We start from the raw sequence: 23,836 nt of genomic DNA, 5'->3' as shown, positions 1-23,836 counted from the left end.
AGCTACCTAGTCACAAGGTCCCAAAAGAGAAGACAGGTGTCCTGATTCTGCGTCCAATATTCTTTCCACATTACATGACTGTCCCTAAGCAAGCCAGTCACTATTCTTTCTTCCCGCTGCTTAGAACTCACAAATCCGTGAGCTACTGCCAAACATGCACTTCAGGGAAGCCATTTACCTTTGATTCCTCGGTCCACTTTCATTAAACGCCTGAGTATAGAATCACGGTTATCTCCTTGCCTGATTTCAATTTTGGTTGAGAAGTGGCCAGTGAATGGTTGAGGATTCAGTAGGGAAACTAATACACCAGGCTAAGAAAATAAAGAGAAAATGACTATTATTAGAAATCAAATCTGAATATTGCTGAGAAAGGAGTGTCTGCTAGACTTTTAATATCCAAGGAAATACAAACTTAATTCTGGTATTTTAAAATCAAGATCAAAGGATACTCAAGTATGAAAGAAAAGATGTACAAAAGCTCATGCTTATAACCAATGCCTACATAAGAGTGACTATGAGTACACATATCTATACTGATGATGGATAGTAACAACGATTCTATTTTCTCTTTTACAACTACCACCATTTACAGAATTCCTGCTAGGTACCAGATGATGGTACTTTATAGACATCATTCCTATATCCTGAAAAGCAGTTCCTTAACGACCCCTTTTCACAGATGAAAAGCTGAAAACCAGAAAGATTAATAAAGCAGCCCAAGGTCACATAGCTAGAAAGAGACAGAGCCTCACATTTACCGAGCATAAACTCAGTTCTATACCATACTACTTTCCACATTGTATAAGCTATATAGTTAAAGACAATACTCATTATTTTAAGTGAAAGAAGTTAAATGAGCATTATGAAACGTAAATACATAGTAGCTTAAGGGAATGCTTGAAAGTAGCTTGAAATAAACACATTTGTATAGCGAACACTATTTCATGTACCTATTTCCATGGCTCAAATAATGTACTTTTAAAGCCACCATATCTTAATGTAATGAGACTATTTATAATCTGATGATAAACTCAGGAGGTCTGCATGGTCATCATTACCTCATTCTTTCAAAAGAGACCTTTTCTGTTTGCTGAGTTTTTGATGAAATGTGGTAAGAGGAGCAGGATCTATGTAAACCTTCTGCTTATTAAGAAAAGTAGGGCATTTCATGGACTCTCACAATGGCACACCACCAGACTTTACCAAATGCTGCTATTTTGAATGGATTCTTTAAGAGTTAATAAATACAATCTCCTCAAACTCCAAAACCTATTTATCTTCACCAATAATGGCCCCAAAATAAGAAATTTAAAAAGCATTACCAGCAAAATATGAAATGATTCATCAATCTGGTTTATGCCAGAAGCCAAAAGTCTTAAATAACATTATCAAACCAAAACTCATCCGAAATATGAAAGCTCCCTCTCTCTTTTTAAAAGTCTCACATTTCAATGTCCACTATCTTTTTTTAAGTTAGGTTTTGAAAATCATATTCTTATTTTTAAAATCACAAGCAACATCTGATGCTAACCATAACAGTAGAGTAAGGAAAAGTGAGGATTGGACTAACTAGGGAATTCCGTTCCGTTCCGTCGCTCAGTCGTGTCCGACTCTTTGCGACCCCGTGGACTGTAGCCTACCAGGCTTCTCCGTCCATGGGATTCTCCAGGCAAGAATACTGGAGTGGGTTACCGTTTCCTTCTCCAGGGGATCTTCCCGACCCAGGGATCAAACCCGGGTCTCCCGCATTGGAGGCAGACGCTTTAACCTCTGAGCCACCAGGGAAGCCCTAGGGAATTAGAGGACCTGAAATCCAGTCCCACTACTGACCAACTATGTGGCCTAAGTCAAACTAATCATTTAACTTCTATGGACCTCACTTTGCTTCCATCTTCAAAATGATGGGTTTAGATTAAAGCTCTCTAAAGTCTCTTCCAGCTTTAAAATGCAATGATTCAGTGAGATTCTTTCAACTTACTTCTGTTCTAAAAACATTAAGTGGTTTCCCAGGACAGCAGTCTTCCCTGACTTTATCTTCTGCTTCAGAGGCAAATTTGACTTCTACATGTTCTAGCTAAATAGAGAGGGAAAAAATGCAAACCATTAGTATCACTTAATAGGATTGAAATTAATCATCACCTCATTTCACCAAATAGCAAAACTAGGTTCTCCACTTGACATGAAATGATCTGTGCAATTTTATTATTTTCCATATAAACATTAAATGAAATCTATAATCAATTATTTAACACTCATCTTGGATGTCTCATAGTATGTTATTTATATAATCATGTTTACCATCTTCTATAAGGAAATCTGACATTTACCTGCTGCCTACGAGAAAACAATAAAGAGGATAAAAGCTTTCACTCAAATAAATGGAAAAGCTCAAAGTGAAAGTAGCTCAGTCCTGTCTGATTCTTTGTGACCCCATGGACTATAGAGTCAATGGAATTCTCCAGGCCAGAATACTGGAGTGGGTAGCCATTCTCTTCTCCAGGGGATCTTTCCAACCTAGGGATCAATTAGATCAATGAGGTCTCCCGCATTGCAGGTGGATTCTTTACCAGCTGAGTCACCAAGGAAGCCCAAGAATATGGGAGTGAGTGGCTGATCCCTTCTCCACTGGATCTTCCCAACCCAGGAATCAAACCGGGGTCTCCCTCATTGCAGGCAGATTCTTTACCAGCTGAGCTACCAGGGAAGCCTGGAAAAGCTCAAGATATGTAGCAAATTGCATATATATAAGATGACCCTAAATAAAAAGTGTTCCCACTGTCCCAGTGAAAATATCCAAGCAGTGTTTTGACTTCCATGAATACATATGAACATTTAGAAATACATAAAATAGATGTCTACTAATACTTAATTATGTATTTATAATTGTTGTTGCTGTTGTTTAGTGATTAAATCATGTCTGACTCTTTGCAACCTCATGGACTGTAGCCTGCCAGGCTCCCATGTCCATGCGATTTCCCAGGCAAGAATACTGAAGTAGGTTCCCATTTCCTTCTCCAGGGGATCTTCCTGACCCAGGGATCGAAACTACGTCTCCTATTTAGCAGATAGATTCTTTGGGAAATCCACACACTTATAATTACATGACATAAAATATTTACTTAGAAATGATTGTTTCTTTCATTCCCATGTTTCATAAAACAATTTTATTCAAATCTAAACCTGTTCTGTTTTTGTGCTTAGTCTCTCAGTTGTGTCAGACTCTTTTGAGACCCCATGGACTTAGTCTGCCAGGCTCCTCTACACGGGGATTCTCCAGGCAAGAATACTGGAGTAGGTTGCAATGCCTTCCTCCAGGGGATCTTCCCAACCCAGGGAACAAACCCAGGTTTCCCGCATTGCAGGCAGATTCTTTATTGTCTGAGCCACCAGGTTTTCATTATTATTATAACCACTTTTTGAGTCCTCTAACACAATTTTCTATAGAAAATTATCTTTCCTTCTTCCTAAGTTGAATGAGAGACAGCATTTTTAGAATCTATATATTAAACTGTCACTGGTGCAAGAAGATGGGATGGGAGAAACTCAAATATGTGAAAGCTACTGGTAATGTTCTGTTTCCTGAGTTGGGCAGTAGATTCATGGATGTTCATGTATTACTAATTAGGGGAAAAAAAGGGCCTAACATGGACCACTGATAATATATCATGAATCAAGGATTTTAATAAATCCAAATCTGTCAATCTGAGGTCTTAAAGGGAAGTGGGAAAAAGAAGCAATCAGAGCATCCCATAATATAAGAGATTTTGAAAGTATATGAATATAAGGTCTATTCCTCATTTTGAAAAGAAAACTTGGGCATATACAGTTAGTATTTTAGATACAGAATAACTGATAAGGGAAATAAGATAACAGATGATTTCTTCTTCCCATAACTACTATACTACCCATTCTCTTTCCCCCTACAATATATTTGGCAAGGGTACTAAACATAGAAAATAAAGTTTTTAAAAAGGCTTATTATAAAATAAAAGAACTGGACTGTTTACTATAGTTAGTTATTATAACCCAGGCCCCTCTTACCTCAAGAGAGTTGGTCAGGTAGACTATGTTCTCCATGAGTACTGCCTGTTCATCAAATTCTAATTGCAAATCCAGAACACGAGGTCCCATCTTCTCCAGATTTTCCTAACAGCCAAAATGGTTTTGAAAAAAAAAATCACATTAAGAATATGTTGAAAAGAACATATTTTCGCCAAAGCAATCAGTCTATTAAGTGATAAAATCTTCAAATTTGAACAGTTAAAGGAAAGTCCTTGGACTCATGGTTTCCCTTATCTATGTTTGCTCGCTAATGAAATTACTAGCTGAGAGTAATTATCATTTAAAGGATGATAAGATTAAGACAGCATGGAAAAGACTAGAGGACAGGTTTTTCAGACTTATAAAAGAAATACGATTTCATCATTGTTTATTTAGCCTGACTTAACAAGCAGATCCAAAGAACTTGCTTTGACAAGGAATCAAACAAGTGTGTTAAAATATTCCCTAGTTAACTAAAAAAAAAAATTAAATTAGAAGTTTCTAAGGTACCACATCAATAAGACTATTTCAAGGAATAGCAAATTAATAATATCCAGACATAGAGTAGCATGGATGCATATAAAAACATATGTAAATAGAAAGCCAATGGGAATTTGTTTTATGACTCAGGGAACTCAAACTGGGGCTCTGTGATAACCTAGAGGGGTGGGAATGGGTGGGAGGCAGGAGGGAGACTTAAGAGGGAGGTTGATCATGTTGATATATGACAGAAATCAAACCAATATTATAAACCAATCATTGATCAATTAAAAATAAATATTAAAAAAATAATAAGAGTGCCAAGGTACTCTTAAATAACCAAATAAAAAATCCTTATAAATTTTAAAATATCTTAAAAACTTTATTTAAATGGGTACTTGGGTAATCCTATAACATAAAAAACCATTTCTTAAAAAAAAAAAATTCCTTATTCTTAATTTTCTTTAACATTAAATACTTGCTGCTCAAGATGCAACCTTTACGACCTAAACTCAAATGCACAAATATAGCTAACTTGCTTAGAACATGTTTCATTTATTTATATGAAAGTGACCTGACATTATCCTTGACGCTCACCACCTTCATTTATCATCCAAGTTGTTTCTTTTCCCATAAACTACTAGAAAACCATTCTTATTCCCAGATTTATTAAATACTTTTCAAAGTTTCAAACCACTAATTTGTCTGACAAATCACCAATATTACTGAAAAAATATTTTACTACTTGAAAATTCTAACACTGTTTTTTCAAAAAGCCAACCCTTGAATCTAACATCATTTAAAATTGGTTTTACTGGATTCTGTAAAGCATGTCACCAAAATTTATTGCCTGTGCAATGAACAATGGGATATTTTGTTGATTCCCATATTGACAATGGATCTGACACTGGACCAATGACACTAGCTGAGAACCAATGAATTATGAGTATACCCACAAACATAACTTGATTAGTGTAGGTCAAGCCAAGATTCTAAATGATTTCTGAAATTTCAAATACCATAAGGCTCAGACAGTTGACTATGTGTCCTTAGGAAAGCCTTTTAATTCTCCTAGAAGCAATTTACTCTAATACAGGACAAGCTATGAGTTTTGCTTTCTTATCAGGAAGGCATCTATAGCCTCCAAGATTCAAGAATTAATCTAAAGTGCAATAACCTTTACATGCTTAATAGGGCGGAAGACACTGATTAACTTTTTTTTTTTAATTTACTGAGCCTACTTTTTGACAGGTAGTATTAAAACGTGTTATATGTATTAACTCATTTACTCCTCACAGCACTCCTAAAAGGTAGATTCTATTAATTTCCTATTTTATACATGAAAAACCTTGTGGCCCAGAGAATTCAAGTGATTTGTCTAAGTCCTCCAAACTAAGAAGTAACAGAAAACAGGATTGGGGCCAAGATCTGTCTGCCCCCAAGAGTCTGAGATCTTAAGCAACATTCAGTTTTGTTTTTGTTTCTCTGTCAAGAAATCCAATAGATCAGCTATCTATAAGAAGAAAACTAAGAGTTTAACCCAAAGGTTCTCAATGTGTGTGCTTAGTCGCTCAGTCGTGTCTGACTCTTGCGACCTCATAGATTGTAGCAAGCCAAGTTCCTGTCTATGGGATTCTTCAGGCAAGAATACTGGAGTGAGTTGCCACTTCCTTCTCCAGGGAATCTTCCTGACCCAGTAACCAAACCCGGGTCTCTTGCACTGCAGGCAGATTCTTTACCAAATGAGCTACAAGGGAAGCCTTCAATGGGGAAGCTGGAATTGGGGGGCGGACAACCAGGAGATAAATGTTGCCAATGTCCGGAGATATTTAAGTGTCATAACTTGAGTTGGGGAGGGAGAAATTCTACTGGCATCCAGTGGGTAGAAGTCAAGACACTGTTAAACATCCTATAGTGCACAGGAGAACAGCCTTCAAGAACTATCCAACCTAAAATACAAATGGAGCCATTATTGAGAAACCCTGGTCTAACCGCTATAAACATTTATCCTGTTAATAAGTTAAACCTATACAAATGTAGAATCCTGTTTCCAGTAACAGGATCTAGTAAAAAGACCCTAATGGAAGCCAAAAAATATGCTTCCTCCTCAAACTGAAAAGACGGGCAGGTAGAACATGAAGAGAATCCTTCAGTGAATTAATTCTAAACCAATTTTTCTTCCACAATACATATTTTAACACACTCAGCAATTCCACAGGTAAAACCCAAATATGATCACTCATTTCCACAACCACTGATTGAAAAGTGTTATTTTAGCAGATTTCCTGAGACAGGTCTTGCCCAAAGTTTTCCTCTTCCTTCTCCTATCCTAGCTAACCATTACCCACATATCACAGCTGCACAAGATCCACAGCTTACCTTAATCATGGCGACAAATGGCATCACTTTCTTCATATATTTCTTCAATTCTGGCAAACTGCCTAGTTCACCAGCAATGACTTTGTTATCAGGCAACTTTCCACTGTTGTTCTAAAAAAAAGAGTGGGAGAGGAATATGAGGAAAAATATTTTTTAAATAATGTAAGATAGTAGATATGCCTGTAACAAACTGGCCAGACATGAAACAGTGGCCACCAGCCTGATATAAAAGAGAGAAGAGGGGGTACACTCCAGCATCATGGGGAAGTGAAAGGTAAATGAATAATACAGAAAAGCGTCTCCTGTTTCCTCTAAATTCAAAGGACAAATTCAAAGGAGAAAAGCAAGTGCATCATGCAGAGTATTTAATTTTTCCTTACACTAATGACACTTTTAGGATCGTAACATTAGTCTTACCTGGTGATAAAATGGTCTATAAAGATCTCATTTGTCTTGAAACTTCTAAAAGCAATTCATTAGTCAGAGCAAAAGGAAAATTATACAACTATCATACAAGATGTATATATTTCTGTTTTTGAGCACTTTCCTTATAAACCGTTACTGCAAATGTGAAAAAAGAATATAATTTCTTTAAAATAATAAAAATAATAATATAATTAAAATAATTTCTATCTATCTAAAAGTATCATAAGCACTAATATGCACACAGTTCCAAATGTGCTGCCTAAATTTAAATTCATCAACAGAGGAGTAATAAAGCAAGTGGTCTTTTCAGAGTTTTGGATGACCTATTTTCTTCTTATTACAAAAGCACTGCACCAAAGCCAAGGGTTGGGAATAAATCTAAAATAAAAGTAACATATAGTAAGATTTCCAATAATCTATTGACATTCAATTCTAACCTTTACTAGAGTACACAGGAAAAAATATTTTCTCCACTGGCAAAAATGATGCTTTGAAATACATAAGGAAGAGAAAAAGAGAGGGTGAAACACATTCCTTTTCCCTATGTCACCAAAAAAGTGTCATACTAAACATAAGAACATTCTTCTGGATTATAAACTGACACTCTTTTAGTTCTTTAGGATAAAAACAAATGATAATTTTAAAGGAAGCTAGTCATTCCGAATAATGTCAAAAGATGATGTTGATTTCAAACTATATAATCTAGTTAATAAATACAAGTAAAAATATAACTTCTAAAAGAATAGTGGTGATGAGTCTTTTTTAATACCTGGGATATTCCATACCATATTGAATTCTTCTGCTGCTTCCTTGAAAATGCTGATAACGAATATATAAACCACTGAGGCATAATTTCATTTTTCTGACTACCAAAGTAGCTTTTACTCTTTTACTTACCATAAGTCAAAAACCTATAAGCAGACTCTAAAAGCTACTCTCTCTTTCTATTATACACAATCAAAGGAAGAAAATACTTCTCCATAAAAACAGGTTCACATAGAATATGAAAACACTTGCTCTTCTCTTTCCATCAAGTCTTACAAATCTAAAAATTCTCATAAGTGTTTCTTGGGTAACTATGAAAAGTAATGAGACAAAATTGCAATAAAGGTCTAGAAAATCAAAGCTATGGATTTCTCCTTTATATTATCTATTTAGGCTTTGGCCATAATCCCTATTTTGTCTCTTTCTCAAGTGCACCTTAATGGTTTCTGTCCACCAATAACTATTCTTTATAAACTAGGCAAAAATTCCACAACATATATTTTGTTTCCGCATTTCGAACATGAAAGGAAAAATGTAGGTAAATTTTCTTCTTTAGGAAAACTTAGAATTAAGTTTAAATATTGAGTTACCTTCAAATATAACTATCATATTTAATAGCGATTTACCTGACACTTTAAAAAAAAAAAAACACCAAACTCTCCATTTCTACTGGTAATTATCAAACTGGACACTTTCTTTTAAATTACTCAAGCACCAAGCTTCAAATCTTTCAATCATAGTGTTAAGATTTCTTGAATCCCAGTGTTCAAAGCACAATGAAACCAAAAGGCAAACTTAGTTCTTTTGTTTCATAATTTTAACCAATATATGAAAAAGTTCCACATCTCTTATTACATACTACTAGATCCAATAATTTTGTATGACAGTTTCAGAAATGAAACAGCATTTCCCTCAGCACCCATTTAGGAACCACAAAGGACACTCCACATCTAAAGGTAATTAAACAAAGATGCCGTTCTTCCTTCCCCTAGACATTGCCAACATCCTAAAAACAAAAATAGCATAAGCAGTACACAACACTGCTCGGAGGGGAATGTCTACTGAGAGAATTACCTCAAAGTGATTACGCAAAACTGACAGGGTGATGTGTTGCCAAGATGGATAGTTCTTTGCCACATAGATGGTGCAATGTGAAGGTTTCTCAGGGGGCTGTTTGTCAGTCTTCTACAGGGCAGAAGAAAGGAAAAAAACATCTACTTACTTTTATATACACCAAAAATGAAATACACTTTCAGTATATACCACTACTTCCTTTAACATAAAAAAAAAATCGTATTATCGAACTGCATTAATAATGAAAAGAGCCCTGCATGTTTTAATGAAATTTGTCTTTATCTTTATTATTGTTAGATGTTATTTGACCAATAACTTTTAAGTAAAGACTCTTTAAAAAAAATGACTTCACCTTCCCTTTAGCTGGCATCATATAGTTCTTGAGTCGCAGTCTAAGGTCATGTGCTACTTCCATGAGATACTGTGAGGAACGTATCAAGCTTTCATCCACAGGACCTGCCAGAGGCCATGAAGCATTCATAATTGAGTCGGGCTTAAAAAAAAAAAAGGTTTAGTGAGATTAGACAACTATTTTATGATTCTTGGTTACAGTTTCATACCAAGGCTACCATCTGTAACTGTGTGCTCAAAGTTCAAACCTGACTACACAGAACACACTTTCAGCCCCTGATCTAATGTTCCCTAGAATTCAAGCTGTGAAGTCTGACTCTACATTCTTAATTAGCATCCATTTGTACAAGCATATTAATACCCACACACATATGCTCACTTTCAAAGAAAATTATGTAATGCTGCTGCTGCTAAGTCACTTCAGTCGTGTCCGACTCTGTGTAACCCCATAGACGGAAGCCCACCACGCTCCCCCTTCCCTGGGATTCTCCAGGCAAGAACACAGGAGTGGGTTTTTAACCATTATTATATAAATTATACACACTCTCAGTTTTTACCCTATTAATACATCTAGTACTCAAAGTATGGCTATTTGGAATATATTTCATGAACACATTTTTGCATTGTTCACACACTGAAAAATACAAAAGAGCTTGGCTAATAAGGCTGGAAAGGAGTTACTAAACGAGCCAATCTGTTTATCTGCAAGCCTGGGAGAAATAATTAAATTTACCTTCACAGTATGAATGCTAATATAATATCCCTGAATATGCAGCCCTATATATGCCAGGAATTTTATATAAAACAAGAATATTTATGCAAATATACACTTCCACCTTTGTTTATAAGCAGTTCATAACAGTTATATATATCTTTCTCAATATTTTCACCTTTTAAAGCAAGAAGCTAGAAAAACAATATTAGTTATATATATATTAAAACATATATTTGAATGTATTCAAATGTATTATAACGTTTCCTAATAGGAAGGTGATAAACAACACACACAAAGTCACGTTTTTAAAATATACATAGTGTGTATATAAATAGACTCATACATGATGCTTCTATCTAAAAAGGAGATAGCTTCAATTTAAGCTGCTGTAATAATTATGAGATGATGAACCCAACATTATATTTAACGGTACTCATTTTCAGTCATTTTCTTGTAAGTAACATTATTACCACAACATTTATTTAATGAGACCAAAATCAAAACCACTCAGAACATCTTAAACGCATAACAATGAGACCAAAATCAAAACCACACAGAACATCTTAAATGCATAACGCTACCTTTCCCAGGAGTGTCCAGATGTGCTCACACAAATGTGGACAGAATGGAGCCAAGAGAAGTGTCTGAACTTCAATAAAACGGAACACGAGGTCTCGGTGCATACCTTCTATGGCCAATTCACGGTACTTATCTTTCGCAGCCTATAAAATTTGGAATTATTTGTCATTTCTCTCCCCCTACTTCTTTGAAATAAAATTATAGGAAAAAAATTCAGTATCTCCATTTTAATGCATTTTTTAAGTACTTAGTCTTTAAAAATTTCATAATGAACTTCTGAAAAGATTTTTAAGATTCTGAAAATAAATGTCTATCAATCCTTAGGTCCATAACAATAAATTGCTTAAATCTGTACATCTTTGATGACCTTTGCTATTAAACATTTCTTCTTAAGCACTTCTTAGCCATTTAGGATTCTTTAGGGGGATTGTTTGTTCACATCCTTTGGTTATTTTTCTTTGGACATTTGTATTTTTTTTCTTGAAGTGTCAAAAATCCTAAAATATAGACTGTAAATAATTTCCCAATTAACTGTGTATTTTTAAGATGATTTCAGTTATGATTTTCTTATCTGTGTTGCCAAATTCATCAGTATTTTTTTGATTGTTCCTTTCTTTTGTTTTTATGATTAGGAAATCTCTTAATTAGAAGATCAAATAAATGTTTGATTAACCCTGCTTTTCAGTAAAAAAAAAAAGTATCAATCCTAATAAAAGAATATTGCACTTTTATATTACTAATTCTCTAAAAAAAATACCTGAAAAAGACATTTTGTAATGGACATAAAAATTTAACAATTTAAACTGGGTACTAAAGGTGAATGCTCTAAGTAACATATGTTAAGTATTAAAAAGCCTATAAATATGATATACTGATATGCTCAGCACTTATCCTTATTTAACCACATCTCTGAAAACCAAATTACATAAATCCCAATGTGATATTCTACAAAACTGATTGAGAAAAGCTACGTTTTTACTTTAAGCACTTGGACTGTCAAACTTGAGGATATACTGACACCTTGTGGAAAATTTCAGAAAACATCTGCTTTCAAACTAACAGCAATTAGTTCACAATTAGGCCTTTTTTTTTTTAATCAATTTTAAAATGCTTTTCTGGAAAATAGGACTAATTTTCAGATTTAACTCAATTAACTCACAGCTCAACTAGGAACAGAATTATTTAGAGGAATATAATAGGAAAAGTACCAAATAAAACTATTTAAAATCATAATTTATTGAAGACTTTACAAATTTTCACTCTCCACTTAAAAGATGAGTCATTATGCTACATCAGGAGGAAAAACAAGAAATGTATATATTCACACTGACTATTTTATAGCTATGAAAAGAATTAACAGCTTACCTGAAACTCAAAAAAACCTGTTTTCAAAGCTTCTTTAAACATCATCTTTTCATAGTTTTGATCTGTCTTTATAATTCCTGCATTCATTTCACTATGGAGTATGGAAAAAAAGGTAATTGAGTTTAAAGGCAAGTATATATAGGTACAAAAAAAACTTCCACATATACTAATAAAACAGTAATATGAGAACAATGCTGAAACATTTAAGACTGCTCTATCACAAAACTATTTTTGTGTTCCTTAAAACTATTATAGCCTCCCACTGTCTATCTACTTGAGTACTGTCATCTGACACTGCTTCAGTTCAGTTCAGTTCAGTCGCTCAGTCGTGTCCGACTCTTTGCGACCCCAGGAATCGCAGCACATCAGGCCTACCAGTCCATCACCAACTCCCGGAATTTACCCAAACTCACATCTATCAAGTCGGTGATGACATCCAGCCATCTCATCTTCGGTCGTCCCCTTCTCCTGCCCACAATCCCTCCCAGCATCAGGGTCTTTTCCAGTGAGTCAACTCTTCTCATGAGATGGCCAAAGTATTGGAGTTTCAGCTTCAGCATCAGTCCTTCCAATGAATACCCAGGACTGATCTCCTTTAGAATGGACTGGTTGGAACTCCTTGTAGTCCAAGGGACTCTCAAGAGTCTTCTCCAGCACCACAGTTCAAAAGCATCAATTCTTTAGCACTTAGCTTTCTTCACAGTCCAACTCACACAACCATACATGACCACGGGAAAAACCATAGCCTTGACTAGATGGACCTTGGTTGGCAAAGTAATGTCTCTGCTTTTTAATATGCTATCTAGGTTGGTCATAACTTTCCTTCCAAGGAGTAAGCGTCTTTTAATTTCATGGCTGCAATCAGCATCCACAGTGATTCTGGAGCCCAAAAAAATAGTCTGACACTGTTTCTACTGTTTCCCCATCTACTTCCCATGAAGTGACTGGGACCAGATGCCATGAAATTAGTTTTCTGAATGTTGAGCTTTAAGCCAACTTTTTCACTCTCCTCTTTCATTTTCATCAAGAGGCTTTTGAGTTGCTCTTCACTTTCTGCCATAAGGGTGGTGTCATCTGCATATCTGAGGTTATTGATATTTCTCCCGGCAATCTTGATTCCAGCTTGTGCTTCTTCCAGCCCAGCATTTCTCATGATATACTCTGCATAGAAGTTAAATAAGCAGGGTGACAATATACAACCTTGACGTACTCCTTTTCCTATTTGGAACCAGTCTATTGTTCCATGTTCAGTTCTAACTGTTGCTTCCTGACCTGCATACAGGTTTCTCAAGAGGCAGGTCAGGTGGTCTAGTATTCCCATCTCTTTCAGAACTTTCCACAGTTTATTGTGATCCACACAGTCAAAGGCTTTGGCATAGTCAATAAAGCAGAAATAGATGTTTTTCTGGAACTCTCTTGCTTTTTCCATGATCCAGCGGATGTTGGCAATTTGATCTCTGGTTCCTCTGCCTTTTCTAAAACCAGCTTGAACTTAAATTGAAGAAAGTAGGGAAAACCACTAGACCATTCAGATATGACCTAAATCAAATCCCTATGATTATATAGTGAAAGTGAGAAATAGATTTAAGGGACTAAATCTGATAGACAGAGTGCCTGATGAACTATGGACGGAGTTTCATGACACTGTACAGCAGACAGGGATCAAGACCATCCCCATGGAAAAGAAATGTAAAAAAGCAAAATGGCTGTCTGAGGAGGCCTTATAAATAGCTGTGCAAAGAAGAGAAGCAAAAAGCAAAGGAGAAAATGAAAGATATTCCCATTTGAATGCAGAGTTCCAAAGAACAGCAAGGAGAGATAAGAAAGCCTTCCTCAGTGATCAATGCAAAGAAATAGAGGAAAACAACAGAATGGGAAAGACTAGAGATCTCTTCAAGAAAATTAGAGATTCCAAGGGAACATTTCATGCAAAGATGGGCTCGATAAAGGACAGAAATGGTAGGAACCTAACAGAAGCAGAAGATATTAAGAAGAGGTGGCAAGGATACACAGAAGAACTGTACAAAATAGATCTTCACGACCAAGATAATCACGATGGTGTGATCACTGACCTAGAGCCAGACATCTTGGAATGTGAAGTCAAGTGGGCCTTAGGAAGCATCACTACGAACAAAGCTAGTGGAGGTGATGGAATTCCAGTTGAGCTATTTCAAATCCTAAAAAATGATCCTATGAAAGTGCTGCACTCAATATGCCAGCAAATTTGGAAAACTCAGCAGTGGCCACAGGATTGCAAAAGGTCAGTTTTCATTCCAGTCCTAAAGAAAGGCAATGCCAAACAATGTTCAAACTACCACACAATTGTACTCATCTCACACGCTAGTAAAGTAATGCTCAAAATTCTCCAAGCCAGGCTTCAGCAATACATGACACTGCTTAGAGATCCTATTTATGACAACACAATAAACTTTATTATGAAGTCCAAACTGTAATATGAAAAGACCTTTAGTAAGACTGTAGTCAGGTTTAATTGTTGCATTTTAAACAATGGACACTGGAATAAAAACGATATTCCTTATGCTACCTCAGGCCCTTCAGAATTTGGCCTAATGTGGCCCCAACTTCTCTGATCTCCTACTTCTGCCCTCCACACACTACAAATAAATACCATACTCTTTACATGGATTTCTCCTCCTCCTCAAAATTTCAGTTTAATTTTTCAAGAAATTCAGAACTCATATACCACCTCCTCTAAATTCACTCTATTCCTACTATTATACTTGTAATTGGTCAGAGAATTGTTTTTCTCTCCTGCTAGACTACAATGAACGATCAGCTCCTAACTCATCTTTGTAACACCAGTGCTTAGGATAGTTCCTGATACAAAGAGACTGATATATATCTTATGAATGAAGAAAGAGAAAAAAAACAATTCTTTTCTTTAAGCTACTTTTCCTTTAACCATTCCGTCCTCCTCTAACACAAGACAGCATGGTGCAATGGTCATGAAAATAGGCTTTGGAGACAGAAACAAATTCAAATCCCAAGTCTGAAATGACTAGCTTTGAGGCATTTAATGAAAAATTAAAATTTTTCTAGGCTTCAATTTATTTAATTATAAAATAGAGCTAGGACTTCCCTATCCAGCAAATTTGGAAATATGCCAATATGCCAGTAAATTTGGAAAAACTCAGCAGTGGCTACAGGACTGGAAAAGGTCAGTTTTCATTCCAATTCCAAAGAAAGGCAATGCCAAAGAATGCTCAAACTACTGCACAATTGCACTCATCTCACACACTAGCAAAGTAATGCTCAAAATTCTCCAAGCCAGACTTCAACAGTACATGAACCGTGAACTTCCAGATGTTCAAACTATATTTAGAAAAGGCAGAGGAACCAGAGATAAAGTTGCCAACATCCACTGGATCATCAAAAAAGCAAGAGAAACATGTACTTCTGCTTTACTGACTACACCAAAGCCTTTGACTATGTGGATCACTACAAACTGTGGAAAATTCTTCAAGAGATGGGAATACCAGACTGACCTGCCTCCTGAGAAATCTGCATGCAGGTCAAGAAGCAACAGTTAGAACTGGACATGGAACAACAGACTGGTTCCAAATCATGAAAGGAGTACATCAAGGCTACATATTATCACTCACCTGATTTAACTTATATGCAGAGTACCTCATGAGAAATGCTGCGCCAAAAGAAGCACAAGCTGGAATCAAGATTGCCGGGAGAAATATCAATAACCTCACATATGCTGATGACACCACCCTTTTATGGCAGAACGTGAAGAACTATAGAGCCTCTTGATGAAAGTGAAAGAGAGTGAAAAAATTGGCTTAAAACTCAACATTCAGAAAACTAAGATCCCATAACTTCATGGGAAATAGACAAGAAAACAATGGAAACAATGAGAAACTTTATTTTCTTGGGCTCCAGAATCACTGCAGATGGTGACTGCAGCCATAAAATTAAAAGACGCTTGCTCCTTGGAAGAAAAGTTATGACCAACCTAGACAGGATATTAAAAAGCAGAGACATTACTTTGCCAACAAAGGTCCATCTAGTCAAGGCTATGATTTTTCCAGTAGTCATGTTTGGATGTGAGAGTTGGACTGTGAGGAAAGCCGAGTGCCGAAGAATTGATGCTTTTGAACTGTGGTGTTGGAGAAGACTGTTGAGAGTCCCTTGGGCTGCAAGGAGATCCAACTAGTTCATCTTAAAGGAAATCAGTCCTGAATATTTATTGGAAGGATTGATGTTGAAGCTGAAACTCCAATACTTTGGCCACCTGATGCAAAGAACTGACTCCTTGGAAAAGTACCTGATGCTGGGAAAGATTGAAAGCACGAGGATAACGGGATGACAGAGGATGAGATGGTTGGTTAGCATCACCGACTTGATAGACATGAGTCTCAGGAAGCTCCAGGAGTTGGTGATGGACAGGGAAGCCTGGCGTGCTGCAGTCCATGGGGTCAAAAGAATTGGACACGACTGAGCGACTGAACTGAACTGAGAACTTCCCTGGTGGTCTAGTGGCTAAGACTCTACACTCCCAATTCAGGGGGCTCGGGTTCAGTCCCCTACTCAGGGAACAAGATACCACATTCTGCAACTAAGAGTTTGCATGCTGCAACTATTAATAAAACATCCTGTATGCTGCAATTAAAGATCCCACATGCCTCAACTAAGACCTGACGCTGCCAAATAAAGAAAGAAAGCTAATATTTTTATCATACAAAATTGCTATAAGGCTAAAATCAGATAACGGATGCAAAGTACTTAACACAGTTCCCAGCACAAGTAAGCTTTCAATGAAGAGTGGCTATTATTAACATCTAATTTAAGAGTTAAAAAAAAAAAAAAGAAAATTTAAAAATACACCAGGACTAAGCAACTCTTTAAAAGTGGTTGGGGACTGTAATTACCTGGCAAAAACTTTATCATTGAAGGTATTGGCAGGACCACTTCTTAGGCTATCCCAATTGGCAACCATTTCTTTCACCCATTCCACCCAGGTGTATAGGCGGAGAATACCTGCATCTGCCATGGCTTCCACAAAGTTAGCATCTTCAACAGTGTCACCAGCATCAGCTAGAGCCAAGCGCATTCCTTGAAGAAGAAAAAAAGTTAATCGATGATTTTAAAATAGTTACTGAATACAAGTGGTACACTGCCAAGCCCACATATAAATTAAGAAACAGCAAGTGCTTTAAACCACTGCATGGATCAACAGCAAAAATAAAGATCACCAAAAGCAGAATCCATAATGATGTTAAAATATTTGAATTTTCTATATTGATTTGCATACACTCAGCATCAATATGCGTTTCTTCTCAGGCATGTTGTGCTAATGAGATAAAGTGATCTTTAATGAGGCAGAGGAAAAAATGATAAACTCAGGAAAGATATCCCTATCAACATCTCAGGTTCACTTAAAGGCAGTAAAATATTATGATTATTTTAATGCATAAGAAAACAGCGCGGTACCTTGTGTGCACAAATACATATTATCTTACTTCTAAAAGCAAATTATTCTAAGTTTCTTACTAACAAAATACAATTTTTAAAACAAAATCTTCCATCCTAAAATATTAAAAAAAAAAAAACCCACCCATCTATAAGACTCTAATCAATTAAATTACAAGACATCCTTGCAATGGAAGACTATAGTGCAGTAAAAGAGTGAGGAAACTTTAATGTATCAACAGGAAGTGACTTCAAATATGAACTCAGAAGTAAAAAAGGCAAATTTCAGAATAGTATGGATAGTATGCTACCATCTGCACCTTAAAGGAGGAGATGAGAATATGTGATATCAAATTATGATGCATTAAATATCCTTTAGAATACACAAGAAGCTGAACACACTTTTTAACTTGTTATATTGTAATAATTTTATAGTTACAGCAAGGATGCAAAAGATGAGGATAAACATTTCACCATTTACCAGACTTTCTTAATGTTAACAACTTACATAACCACAGTTTCAAAAAAGCAGGAAGTTAACATCAGTATGACACTACTAACTGAACTACAGACTTAATTCAAAATTTCACCAGCATTTTCTCTAATATCCTTTTTCTGTTCTAGGACTCAATCCAGAACCCCACCTTGCATCTGACTGTTTTATCTCCTTGGTCTCTTCAAATTGTGACAGTTTCTCAGTCTGTCCTGGACCTTGACTACTGATGGGTACTCAGGAATTTAACAGAATTTCTCCCAACTTGGGTTTGTCTGATGTTTCTGCGTATTAGACGGAGGTTATGAACTTTTGGCAAGAATATCACAAGAATGATGCTGTATGTCTTCTCAGTGCCTCATTATCAGGGAGGTACATGACACTGATATGACTTACTATTGCTATAGCAAAGCCTCCTCATGTGGTCAGGTAGTGTCTGCCAATCTTTCCACTGTGAAGTTACAGTTTTTCCCTTTGTGATTAACAAGTATCTTGGGATAGATACTTTGAGAATATGCAAATAACCTGTTTGGTTTTTTTCCCTAAACTTTCATCCATTGATTTTGGCAACCATTGATGGATCTTGATGTAACCTCAGATATGCAGATGACACCATCCTTATGGCAGAAAGTGAAGAAGAACTAAAGAGCCTCATGATGAAAGTGAAAGACGAGAGTAAAAAAGTTGGCTTAAAACTCAATATTCAGAAAACTAAGATCATGGCACCAGGTTCCATCACTTCATGGCAAATAGATGGGAAAACAAGGGAAACAGTGAGAGACTTATTTTTGTGGGCTCCAAAATCACTGCAGATAGTGACTGCAGCCATGAAATTAAAGGACGCTACTTGGAAGAAAAGTTTTGACCAACCTAGACAGCATATTGGAGAAAGAAATGGCAACCCACTCCAGTACTCTTGCCTGGAAAATCCCATGGATGGAGGAGCCTGGTAGGCAGCAGTCCATGGGGTCGCGAACAGTCAGACACAACTGAGCGACTTCACTTTCACCTTTTCACTTTCATGCATTGGAGAAGGAAATGGCAACCCACTCTAGTGTTCTTGCCTAGAGAACCCCAGGGACAGAGGAGCCTGGTGGGCTGATGTCTGTGGGGTTGCATAGAGTCGGACACAACTGAAACAACTTAGCAGCAGCAGACAGCATATTTAAAAGCAGAGACATTACTTTGCCAACAAAGGTCTGTCTGGTCAAAGCTACAGTTTTTCTAGTAGTCATGTATGGATGTGAGAGTTGGACTGCAAAGAAAGCTGAGTGGCAAAGAATTGATGCTTTTGAACTGTGGTGTTGGAGAAGACTCTGGAGAGTCCCTTGGACAGCAAGGAGACCCAACCAGTCCATCCTAAAGGAAATCAGTCCTGAATATTCATTGGACAGACTGATGCTGAAGCTGAAATTCTATTTTGGCCACCTGATGCGAAGAACTGACTCATCTGAAAAGACCCTGATGCTGGGAAAGATTGATGACGTGAGAAGAAGGGGACAACAGAGGATGAGATGGTTGGATGGCATCACCGACTAGATGGACATGAGTTTGAATAGGCTCCGGGAGTTGGTGATGGACAGGGAAGCCTGGCGTGCTGCAGTCCATGGGGTCGCAAAGAGTCAGACATGACTGAGCGACTGAACTGAACTGAATTGATGGATCTTGCAGTGACAATATTACTATAATGTTTCTCTAATGATGATTTTATATTTCACTCAATCCTTCCACATTTATTACTTGGAATTCTTCTGAAAAGAAGAACAGTCCCCACTCCCCCACTCACTTATTCAATTATTACTATATATCCCTATGGGTTCATGAATATTTAATTTATGCATGGGGTTATAATTCAATACTACATTATTTACTTTGTCTCTTAAAAAGTTCTTGCTTGGGCAATTGGGAGCCCCTTCAAGGTGGCTCCTGTGCCCTTTCAAACTTTCCCCATCCTTTTTGAAACATTTCCTCATTTTCTGGCATCATAAAATATTCCATGCTCATTTTATACTTTCCCTACTCCAGACCTCATATCAATCACTGCTCCTAGGAACCCTAGTTCCTTTTACTAGAGAATGGTATTTAGAAACCAAGATCTGAATGCCAGGTGTTTCACTGCTAACTAGTGTTTCAGTATCCACAGGCTCTCTCAGCAAAACTAGGAAATAAATGCATGTATACTAACCCACACATAAATCTGTTTATTTTTATTTATTTTTTAAAATATTTATATAATATTTGGTTGCACTGGGTCTTAGTTTCCGCATGCGGGATCTTCAATCTCCACTGCGGCATGTAAGATCCAATTCCCTGACCAGGGATCGAACTGGAGTCCCCTCCATTGAGAGAAGACAGTCTTAGCCACTGGACTACCAGGGAAGTACCTATTTTTATTTTTATGTCTGTCTATATAAAAAATAAAACCCATGAGTTTATGCTGATATTGCCAATTCCAATCCAACATCAGGGAGTTCATTTGAGCATTTCCTCCTAACTTATTTATAGCTTCTGACACTGAGCTCTCACCCACAATATTTGTTCAATCCCAGTAAACACATAAAAGTTTCAGAACTGCTAATATACACTTATTTAAAAAAAAAAAACAACTAACTACAATATGTATACAGTTCTTTTCGTCTTACAATGTTGTCAAAATACTGTTTTTCTAAGTAACTTCAATTAGTTCTTCCCCAGCCCTTTGAGTAGTCTCAAACTGTGGTAGCCTTGATCAACAAAAGTAAGTGCCATGATGACCAAAGACTAGGTTACATAAGGAAGGACTGGCTCCTTCAGGTTAGATAGTGCATTTTTTCTCTTGTCACAGTAATGATTAAATGAAATAGTAATCAAGTCAGGGGAAACATATTTTTCCAAAAAATGAAGGCTTCTAGGTTCAATTCATTTATATGTATATAGAGAAAATACTTTGAAAAAGCTTCCTATATGCTTAACGTCTCTACAAACCAACTATTTAATTTTAGAAATAGCATGAAATTGGGTTTCCAGGTGGTACTACTGGTAAACAGCCTACCTGCCAATGCAGGAGACATAAAAGATGTGAGCTCAATCCCTGAGTTGGAAAGATCCCCTGGTGGAGGGCATGGCAATCCACTCCAGCATTCTTGCCTAGAGAACTCCACTGACAGAGGAGCCTGGTGGTTACAATCCATAGGGTCGCCAAGAGTTGGACATGATTGAAGCAACTTACCTCAGCATGAAATTAGGATCAAGTCAGGTAGCACTAACAGTGAGTTCCCTTTGAAAGAAGACTCTAATAAGCTTAGCTTAATTTGTTTCTAAACAGATATTAGCAATTCTTATATTTTAAAATTCTGTTGCTTGTACACAAAGAAAACATGAATATTTCAAAGTATTGGTAAAAGCTAAAGAGAAAAGCAATGAAACTGAAACAAGAATGCTAATTGCCTTCTTCAGTCTGAAGAGAACTGGGGACACTGCTGCTGCTGCTGCTGCTGCTGCTAAGTCACTTCAGTCGTGTCCGACTCTGTGTGACCCCATAGACGGAAGCCCACCAGGCTCCCCCGTCCCTGGGATTCTCCAGGCAAGAACACTGGAGTGGGTTGCCATTTCCTTCTCCAATGTGTGAAAGTGAAAAGTGAAAGTGAAGTCACTCAGTTGTGTCCGACCCCTAGCGACCCCACGGACTGCAGCCTACCAGGCTCCTCCATCCATGGGATTTTCTAGGCAAGAGTACTGGAGTGGGTTGCCATTGCCTTCTCCGGGGGACACTAAGCAACAGCAATAACAAAAACGTATACTCACCATCGGCTGAATATTTATCAACAGCTTGGGACAAAGTGAGGAAGTTGCCTGTGGATTTTGACATCTGAAAAAGAAAGTCAATGATAAGGCTTTAGTAAGAGTATATATAAATAAAATAAACTAGCTCAGCCACATCAAATTAAATGAGCAGGCTACAACATTAGATAAAGATAAAAAAGATTAGAAACATGCAAAGAAAAAGACACCTTACACTTATTTTACAGAGGAGAAAACTGAAACCCAGTCAATACAATGACTTGCCTGAGTAATTAATCTAGTCAGTGACAAAGCTAGGATAGCATCTCCTGTGTGACACTCAGTCCATGACTCCTTCCATTAACTAACTGTTGCTTGGGAATTGGTTTAGACATGTGGAATGATTACACTATAACTATGGAACACTTCAGCTGGTTATAAGAGCTATATAACAATTAGAGTCATTCAAAATGAATAGACAAGCTCATTAGGTCAAAATTAGGGCTTTAGGAAACTTCTTGTCATTAGGGTCATAATAGTTGCTTACTCAAGTTGTGCTCTGCCTTAGGGCAGCACAAGTAAGTAGGCACTGTGCACAGCCCAGCAATCTTTACTGTTTAAAAAACTTCTATGTCTTGGTAACTTTGCTAACACCAAAGTGAAGTGGCCATTCTATCAAGTTTCTACTACAGAGCAATAAAATCTTATAATAAAATGAGTATGAAACTTAAGTGAAAGTGTTAGTCGCTCAGTCATGTCCCTATGGCTCCTCTGTCCATGGAATTCAGGCAAGAATACTGGAGTGGGGCCATTCCCTTCTCCAGGAGATCTTCCTGATCCAGGGATTGAATCTGGGATGTCCTGAATTACAAACAGATTCTTTACTGTCTGAGCCACCAGGAAAGCCCTCTACCAGGGATATACAGTGTATGCATAACACAACAATATGGAGACCAAAGGAAACATCGTGTTATATTAATAGCAGGATTTATATTTGTACTCTCATATACACACATGCACACACATATATACGTAAATATATATACAGTTCCACTTTGACCTACAAAGAAAAAATGAGTTCAACAATCAAAAGTCCTTGTTGATTTAACAAAATCTATAAAGTAGCTATTTTTCAGCCTAATGTAGAGGTTAACGTAAATGAACTTTTTTATTCCCTGTTAGGGCACTGGTTAAAAAAAAATCTCATTTTGCAATTCATATCATCTGCTATTTGTTTAAATCTATAACTATTTTCATTATGACATAGCAATGATATTATTTGATCATTAATATTTCATCAGATATAGCACGATTCAATGGTTGGAACAAGTCCAACTTATTAGAATTGTTATTAATGAGATATAAAGAACATTGTAATTTAATTTCTGCGTTTAGTTGAGGAAGTGTGCCCCTTCTCATGTGCACAAAGGCATTACAGGGGCAAAAAAGGGCTTGTCAAGAGGTTGGCATAACTCCTGTTGAGGATACTGAATAATCAGATACTTATGAAGCATTAAAAAAATCATATATATTAATATATGTACTATCATTATACTACTATGATACTACTAGGATAACTGTAGTGTCATTAGTAGCAATAGGGGAAGTTGCAGTAGTATAGGGAAAGATATATAGTCTAGAAAAAAGCATTAAATAACACTTAAATAATCCTACAGACTCCAAAATTCTATTATGCTAATTTAGTGGCTAGGCACAGTAAAAAGCAAAAACCACCAAATTATTTTCTCAACTTAATGAGAAAGATATTGTAGGGTCACAAAGCTAGAATCTTTATATTTCCTGTCCCTTTCTCTGTCTCTCTTCTCTGGTAACAATTTGTCACTCTTTGCCACTCTAATACAATTATTATATAGGAAAGTTTTCCCCATCCTGCCTCTCAATTAATACTATCTACTCCACTCACTCAATTTTAAAGATAAATCTTTAATTTACATTGGTAGTACTAAAAA

General features: G+C 36.6%; 1 protein-coding gene across 2 annotated transcripts in view; it reads right to left on the bottom strand.

Annotated features, from left to right (window-relative positions):
- The window catches only part of LARS1 (leucyl-tRNA synthetase 1), a 74,160-nt gene that overhangs the window by 5,274 nt on the left and 45,050 nt on the right, over positions 1–23,836 (bottom strand). For both annotated transcript variants that reach the window (XM_055428731.2, XM_055428729.2), the window contains exons 22-31: positions 21,891–21,954; positions 17,074–17,257; positions 12,176–12,266; positions 10,813–10,953; positions 9,518–9,658; positions 9,166–9,276; positions 6,901–7,011; positions 4,042–4,146; positions 1,979–2,074; positions 179–311 (exon numbers count right to left, since the gene is read on the bottom strand). In XM_055428731.2, coding sequence (XP_055284706.2) covers positions 179–311; positions 1,979–2,074; positions 4,042–4,146; positions 6,901–7,011; positions 9,166–9,276; positions 9,518–9,658; positions 10,813–10,953; positions 12,176–12,266; positions 17,074–17,257; positions 21,891–21,954 — 1,177 coding nt within the window. The remainder of the gene's footprint in view (positions 1–178; positions 312–1,978; positions 2,075–4,041; positions 4,147–6,900; positions 7,012–9,165; positions 9,277–9,517; positions 9,659–10,812; positions 10,954–12,175; positions 12,267–17,073; positions 17,258–21,890; positions 21,955–23,836) is intronic.

Source organism: Moschus berezovskii, chromosome 8, assembly GCF_049115385.1.
Source record: "Moschus berezovskii isolate FMDL1 chromosome 8, NW_MosBer_1.0, whole genome shotgun sequence".
Classification (NCBI taxonomy): domain Eukaryota; kingdom Metazoa; phylum Chordata; class Mammalia; order Artiodactyla; family Moschidae; genus Moschus; species Moschus berezovskii.
Note: the sequence above shows the minus strand (reverse complement) of the source record. Positions and strands in the feature narration are given on the sequence as shown.